The sequence below is a fragment of the Macrobrachium nipponense genome, chromosome 13 (genome assembly GCF_015104395.2).
Source record: "Macrobrachium nipponense isolate FS-2020 chromosome 13, ASM1510439v2, whole genome shotgun sequence".
Classification (NCBI taxonomy): domain Eukaryota; kingdom Metazoa; phylum Arthropoda; class Malacostraca; order Decapoda; family Palaemonidae; genus Macrobrachium; species Macrobrachium nipponense.
This window is the reverse complement of record NC_087206.1, coordinates 10,706,228-10,714,823: the sequence shown is the minus strand read 5'-3', so window position 1 is coordinate 10,714,823 and position 8,596 is coordinate 10,706,228. Positions and strand designations below refer to the sequence as shown.

Genomic DNA, 8,596 nt, shown 5'->3' with positions numbered 1-8,596 from the left:
TAACTGAATAATGTTTAGACGCCATTTCATTTCTAACATGAAATTGAAATAGTTTTTATTTCCCTTCAACAATTTCAAATCAAAATCGTATTGAATGCAACTAACAACAGATGCAAAAAGGAGATTTCTGTTTTTCTAACAATACATACACATCAAAAGATAGATATTACATAAATGTTTCCTAAATATATTTCAAAATATTTAAACATCTCGATATTCTCAAAATTTAGATTTATGTGGTTTCGAAATCATGGCCGGATTTATCGAAAGAACATCCTGATAAATGATTATTACTGAAGGATAAATGATTATTACTTACAATGTATTCTATATTTATTTTATATCTTATTGTAATTCTAAAAATAAATTTGTTGAGTTCTCTGGTTGGCTAAGTTCCATTTTAAGTTTTTTTTTATTTTCTTTTAATATTGTGTCTTACAAGGAATAAAATATACAATGCAATACCTTTACTGTTCCTTTATTATCTATATATATAACCTTTCTCAGAAATTAATATTGATGTAGAAAACACACTGATTCGTCAGTATCAGACTTGAATAGCAAGTCCGCTAGAGAGGAGGAAAGATAATCGGAGCATAAGTGGAATATATCACTAGGATGTTTGAACACATCCTTAGAAGTTGCCAGGATTTGTTGAATACGCCATCAGGCACTAGTAGATGACGAGAGGCAGGGGATATATACGTATCTATAGGATTCTTGGAATCGTATCTTTCTCAACAGTCATCACAGCTGATCGAAGAGTCAGCAGATCTTCCAAATCGCAGGAAATTCTTGTTGTATTGACGACCGAATCTGATGGAATAAGAAAGGTTATTTTGTTGTTTACTATTTGGAGATATATCAAGTATGAGTAATTGACTGAGGATCATTTGATCATATGTTAAGAGGGGATTCCACTGTATCAAGTGATAATTCTTTTGTGAGTTTGATGGACATTCTTTGTGTACTGACAACCAAATGGCAGAAAAAGAAAGTATATCTTTGTTGTTTACTATTTGGAGATATATCTAGTATGAGTAATTAACTGAGAATCATTTGCCAAATTGTTAATTAAGAGGGGATTGCCCCATACTAACTGATATAGTTTTGTAAGTTTGATTTTCTATGGAACTTGCTATATTTAAATGTAGGCAGGTAACTCAACTTTTAGAGATGTAATTTTTTACTCAGATTAGGGTAAGTAATTTTCTTGATATGACACTGACTCAAGATGAAATTAATTTTCCTTGCCTTAAAAAGTTTCTGTTTCCACGAGCAGCCCTTTGGAAGACGTCGTCCTCCGCTGCTGGTTCCTCTAGAGCGGGAAAATGGATGACCTCGCTGGGAGTGCCTTCGAGACCAACGATGTCTTCAGGACCAGATCGACCAAACCTCAAGAAGTTGCGGTTGCGTCCGAAACGCAAAAAGTTGCGGTTGCGTCCGAAACGCAAGAAGTTGCGGCTGCGTCCGAAACGCAAAAAGTTGCGGTTCCTCTTGGCAGCCGATAAGGATTCAATTTCTTCGTCTTCGTGGTCGCCTCCTCCTCGGCCGAATCTGAAGGTGAAGGGGATTTAGTTTGTTATTTTCTTATTACATGAATCCTGAAAGTAAGTGAAGGTAATTTAATGTTATTTTTTTTTTATTCTTAAAGAGCATTGGTGATTTAAGGAACAGCTTTGAAAATTAACAAAATTTGCCGGTTTCACAAGGATTCGGTCGGTTGAGCGATCGACTAGGAAAGAGAGAGAGAGAGAGAGAGAGAGAGAGAGGTAAAAAAATGCAAAATTTGATAGTACTCCATAATGACCATTCGCTGATCTCAGGGTCCAGGTCCGATTCCCCGCTGTGCCAAAACAGAAGCAGAGGAATTTATTTCTGGTGATGATAGAAATTCATTTCTCGATGTGGTTCGGATCCCACAGTAAGCTGTAGGTCCCGCGAGAAAATATCTAATCCTTTGGGCCAGCCCTAGGAGAGCTGTTGATCAGTTAAGTGGTCTGGTTAAAATAATATATACTTAAATCTCTTAGATTCACGTTCAGCCGATTCCTAAAAAAAAAATAAAGAAATAAATAGATAAATAAAGATATTACCTGAGGAAATTCCTGCCATAGCTTCGTTTATCGTCGACGTCGCTTCGTCCAAACCTGATATGAAGAAAAAAAAATCAATTTCATTGATTTAATAGAAAAAAAAAAATCTCTAAGTTTTTTTCTTCGAGGATCACCTCACGTGACACGAGGACCAGAGGGATTTAGGATCTCGGGGTTACGAATTTATTCAGTTTTGATGTTTAGGAGATGCATTTAGGTTAATTTTACCTAGTTGTGTTGTCAGGTTATTTGGTGATGATTATATGTTATCTGTCGTCCATCTCTCTCTTTCCCTATCTCCTTGTTTGTATGTGTGATATATATATATATATATATATATATATATATATATATATATTGTATATATGTATATATATATATATATATATATATATATATATATATATATATATATATATATATATATTATATGTAATTATACAATCTATATATATATAACTATGTATATACGTATACATGCATATACGTATGTATGTATGTATATATACCTATATATTTATGTATGCGTAGATATATCTGTATACTCCACACACACGCACACACACACACACACACACACACACATATATATATATATATATATATATATATATAGATATATATATATATATATATATATATATATATATATATATATATATATAGTATTATTGACAGAGAGAGATGGGAGGGAGGGGGGGAGACTTGCCTTATGAAACTGCGGTCAACATTTCCCCTTTTCTCAGCGAGAGCCGCGTCTCCATCGGGGACGATCTCGTCACTGCTGTCAGTACTTAGGCCTACGGAGACTGGAGGCTTAAGGGCTTGGCATAGGCAGCTCAGCAGCCCGAGGAGAATCCAGGGAGTCACCATCATTGCGGTCTGGAAATCTGGAATGGAAATTGGGAAGAATAATTGGAGGTGATTTCAGAGTTTTTGCGAGTGAATTAGCTGGTTTTTGCTAACGTAAATCTAGTGTATATTTTAGTTTTTATTTTATTTTTTTTTTTTTTATTTATTTATCTATTTTTTTTTTTTTTGTCTCTGGATCGGTTTGGGTCGCTCTTTTCGCGAACCTGTGCTGGGTTAAAGCTTTTTAAAAAATCATTATGTTCATATCAATTTGAAAGCGCCTCAGTGGCGTGATCGGTATGGTCTTGGCCTGCCACCTCGGTGGCCGCGAGTTCGATCCTCGGGCATTCCATTGAGGTGTGAGAGATGTGTCTCCTGGTTCCATGCAACGTAAAAGCACCAAACAAACTTATCAATTTGAAGCAAATCCTCACGTTACGTGAATGACAGGTTTCTTCAACATAAACCGTCACTTTCTTCATCGATTTCAATAAAAATCAGTGCTTTGCAATTGCTGATCATTGCGTTGTTTATTATCTTCGTGAAGTAGCTAAATCACTTACTCCAGGGAGAAATAGTCAGGGGTATACCTTATAGGTATACTGTTCATTGCAATTTGCCTAAATATCTGAATAAGCTTATAGACCTATATATATATATATATATATATATATATATATATATATATATCTAATAAAAGTAGCCCATACACCAAAATGTAGAGAGAAAAAAGTACTATATTTCAGAGACTGCTGTCTCTCTCTTCAGGTATATGAATGAGAAAAGTTTACAGAAAAGTTGGTATTTATACCAAGAGATTCGTCCACAAGTAAGCCAATTTAGGTCACCCCCGCTGATAATCTTCCTTTAATCTTCTTAAGCGTTGGTTGAATGAACACTGCGTCGACGATGTCCGATGTCCAATTCCCTTTTGAGATGTTCATTACCTGCTTCTCTTTTATTAAGGCCGATTCCATCATTTGACTCTTGTACCGGCAGTTGCTGCTATAAATTACACGTGACATATTCCAGTTTATTCTATGGTTATGTTCATTTATATGATTGAAAATAGCCGAGTTCTGTTGTCCATACCTAACTGACCGTTTGTGTTGTATTAATCTCTGGGGAAGTGATTTACCTGTAAATCCGATGTAAGATTGGTCACAGTCCTGGCATGGGATCTCATATACCCCAGATTCTTTGGGCGATGTCTTTTGTTGGACGTTAATCAGGGATTTGGCTAAGGTATTTGGGTAGGTAAATGCAAAAGGGTTGGATTCCCAGGGTGTGAGTTACTCTCTTAATCGTCTCCAGGTGGGGAATTTTTATTTTATTGTTGGGTGTGTCTCTGGTCTTGTCTTTAGGGGGTCGGTAGAAAATTACGTTTGCTTTTTGAATTGCTTTCTCAATTATATGGTCAGGATACTTTAAAGATGAAAGTTGCTTGCGAATTAGTTCAAATTCTTTTTCCAGGAAATCTGGGGAACAAATTCGTAAGGCTCTTAAGAATAGGTTGCTAGCTACACCTATCTTGATAGTATTGTCATGATAGCTAAGTAGTGAATATATGAAAGTGAGAACGTTGGTTTTCTGTATATGGTAAATTTGTATTTTGTCGTGTCTCTGATTATTAAAACATCAAGAAAAGGAATTTTGTTGTCTGTTTCCCATTCAACTTTAAATTTGATGCTGGGCACTAATGCGTTTAATTTTGAGAGGAATTCATTAAAATTACCCCACTTATATCCCAAAATGTTAGTTTTGTCATCCACGTATCTCATCCACAGCATGTTTTTGGGTTTTATTGCATTTATTACTGTAGTTTCAAAGTATTCCATGTACAGATTGGCTAAAAATAGGACTTAAAGGACTACCCATACTACACCCGAATTTTTGCTTGTAGAATGATTCCCCGAATGAAAATACGTTATTAGATGCACATAATTCAACTAACTTTATTATTTTGTCAAGTGCCAAAGGGAAATGATCTGAATAGGGGATAATTTTTCCCTTAAAAACTGAAGAACGTCCTGTACTGGTACTTTTGTGAATAGGGAGTCTACGTCAAGGCTTAAAAGTTTTATGTTGTGAAGTGGTATATGTGCTTCTCTGAATTTGTGACAAAAGTCTTCCGAATGTTTGATGTGACTGGGAGAAAAAGTGCCTAAAAAAGGAGAAAGGAGGCCAGCTAACCATTTAGAAATTTTGTAATTGAAAGCTCCGGCGCATGAAACGATGGGTCTGAATGGAAGATTGTCTTTGTGAGTTTTGGGAAGACCATAAAAGTAGGGTAATTTAGGATTAATTACTTTAAATTTCTCTAATAGTTCAATACTCTTTTTGTCTTGGCCAATTAATCTTACTTTCCGAAAAAATTCTGTGGGAACGTTCTGGGGGGATTTTTCGTCAGTTTTTCGTAAGTATTTGTGTCGTTAAGGAGCTGGTTGATTTGTTTTGTCGAGGTAGAAGTCTTTGTCCATTATTACAATTTTGCCGTCTTTGTCGGATCTACTTATTATAACATCTAACTTTTTTAGCGAGTGGATGGCTATCATGAATCTGCGGGGAACAGGATATTTCTTATGAAGGTCAGTTAAAGCATTTAGTAACACTCCTTTTAAACATATCTCTTCACGGCTGTAGTTTTTGTCAGATATGAATTTATCAAAAGCCACTATGAAGTCTAGGTTGTTTTTGCGGTCTAGCATTAGGGCAAAGGATAAGCCTAAATTTAAAACTAAATGTTGATTTACAGTAAGGGGGGTGTTGGATAAGTTTAAAACTTTGTCTTGTTGTTCAGATTATTCCATGCGGTATTATCTATTAGGTTATTTAACTGCGTAAAAGTCTGTTGGAATGAGTCACGCTATTATAGGCAGCAATGTCGGAACAGAATGAAATCAGATACCTGTATACGTGGTCCGTAGTGAGGAGGTGAAGATTAGATTGAGTTCCATATATCACTCTGCGTAGCACGAAGATGTCGTTTCTCGTATTGGTGATTCTTTCTTCCAGGAAAATCTTGTGTGATAGAGGGAAGGGGTTTGATTGCAGAGTCCATCTCCCGAATCCGTACATTTTTGGAAGTACTTGTTCTTTGAGGCATTCTTCCAAAAAGTGTTTTTGGTTTTTCAGCCGGTGTAGTCTGTTCAGTTCTTTTTCAAACTTGCGGAACTGGCTTGACTTCTGGAAGTGAGTGAAGAATCGTGGAAAGGCGGTTGAATTCCATAATGGGCTGACAATGACTGGTAAAAGTGTTCTGTAACAACAGAATTCCATCTAATAAAAGGAGCCCATAAAACACCAAAATGTAGAGAGAAAAAAGTACTATATTTCAGAGACTGCTGTCTCTCTCTTCAGTATATGAATGAGAAAAGTTTACAGAAAGGTTGGTATTTATACCAAGAGATTCGTCCTCAAGTAAGCCAATTTAGGTCACCCCCGCTGATAATCTTCCTTTAATCTTCTTAAGCGTTGGTTGAATGAACACTGCGTCGACGATGTCCGATGTCCAATTCCCTTTTGAGATGTTCATTACCTGCTTCTCTTTTATTAAGGCCGATTCCATCATTTGACTCTTGTACCGGCAGTTGCTGCTATAAATTACACGTGACATATTCCAGTTTATTCTCGCTAAAAAAGTTAGATGTTATAATAAGTAGATCCGACAAAGACGGCAAAATTGTAATAATGGACAAAGACTTCTACCTCGACAAAATCAACCAGCTCCTTAACGACACAAATACTTACGAAAAACTGACGAAAAATCCCCTCCAGAACGTTCCCACAGAATTTTTTCGGAAAGTAAGATTAATTGGCCAAGACAAAAAGAGTATTGAACTATTAGAGAAATTTAAAGTAATTAATCCTAAATTACCCTACTTTTCTGGTCTTCCCAAAACTCACAAAGACAATCTTCCATTCAGACCCATCGTTTCATGCGCCGGAGCTTTCAATTACAAAATTTCTAATGGTTAGCTGGCCTCCGTTCTCCTTTTTAGGCACCTTTTCTCCCAGTCACATCAACATTCGGAAGACTTTTGTCACAAATTCAGAGAAGCACATATACCACTTCACAACATAAAACTTTTAAGCCTTGACGTAGACTCCCTATTCACAAAAGTACCAGTACAGGACGTTCTTCAGTTTTTAAGGGAAAATTATCCCCCTATTCAGATCATTTCCCTTTGGCACTTGACAAAATAATAAAGTTAGTTGAATTATGTGCATCTAATAACGTATTTCATTCGGGGAATCATTCTACAAGCAAAAATTCGGGTGTAGTATGGTAGTCCTTTAAGTCCTATTTTAGCCAATCTGTACATGGAATACTTTGAAACTACAGAATAAATGCAATAAAACCCAAAAAACATGCTGTGGATGAGATACGTGGATGACATACTAACATTTTGGGATAATAAGTGGGGTAATTTTAATGAATTCCTCTCAAAATTAAACGCATTAGTGCCCAGCATCAAATTTAAAGTTGAATGGGAAACAGACAACAAAATTCCTTTTCTTGATGTTTTAATAATCAGAGACACGACAGAATACAAATTTACCATATACAGAAAACCAACGTTCTCACTTTATCATATTTCACTACTTTAGCTATCATGACAATACTATCAAGATAGGTGTAGCTAGCAACCTATTCTTAAGAGCCTTACGAATTTGTTCCCCAGATTTCCTGGAAAAAAGAATTTGAACTAATTCGCAAGCAACTTTCATCTTTAAAGTATCCTGACCATATAATTGAGAAAGCAATTCAAAAAGCAAACGTAATTTTCTCACCAACCCCCTAAAGACAAGACCAGAGACACACCCAACAATAAAATTAAAAATTCCCCACCTGGAGACGATTAAGAGAGTAACTCACACCCTTGGAAATCCAACCCTTTTGCATTTACCTACCCAAATACCCTAGCCAAATCCCTGATTAACGTCCAACAAAAGACATCGCCCAAAGACTCTGGGGTATATGAGATCCCATGCCAGGACTGTGACCAATCTTACATCGGATTTACAGGTAAATCACTTCCCAGAGATTAATACAAACACAAACGGTCAGTTAGGTATGGACAACAGAACTCGGCTATTTCAATCATATAAATGACATAACCATAGAATAAACTGGAATATGTCACGTGTAATTTATAGCAGCAACTGCGGTACAAGAGTCAAATGATGGAATCGGCATTAATAAAAGAGAAGCAGGGTAATGAACATCTCAAAAGGAATTGGACATCGGACATCGTCGACGCAGTGTTCATTCACCAACGCTTAAGAAGATTAAAGGAAGATTATCAGCGGGGGTGACCTAAATTGGCTTACTTGTGGACGAATCTCTTGGTATAAATACCAACTTTTATGTAAACTTTTCTCATTCATATACCTGAAGAGAGAGACAGCAGTCTCTGAAATATAGTACTTTTTTTCTCTCTACATTTTGGTGTTTTTATGGGCTCCTTTTATAGATGGAATTCTGTTGTTACAGAACACTTTTACCAGTCATATATATATATATATATATATATATATATATATATATATATGTGTGTGTGTGTGTGTGTGTGTGTGTGTGTGTGTGTGTGTATGTGTGTGTGTGTGTGTACATTTTAATCACTGGCACAGAAAAATTCGACACG

The 8,596-nt window shown here is 36.0% G+C and overlaps 1 protein-coding gene across 1 annotated transcript in view; it reads right to left on the bottom strand.

Annotated features, from left to right (window-relative positions):
* Positions 1–649: 649 nt before the first annotated feature.
* LOC135225240 (FMRFamide neuropeptides-like) overlaps positions 650–8,596 on the bottom strand; it is a 21,667-nt gene continuing 13,720 nt past the window's right edge. Inside the window, exons 2-3 of the mRNA XM_064264571.1 lie at positions 1,255–1,557; positions 650–816 (exon numbers count right to left, since the gene is read on the bottom strand). Of these exons, the coding sequence (XP_064120641.1) occupies positions 738–816; positions 1,255–1,557 (382 nt within the window). The 3' untranslated portion in view covers positions 650–737. The remainder of the gene's footprint in view (positions 817–1,254; positions 1,558–8,596) is intronic.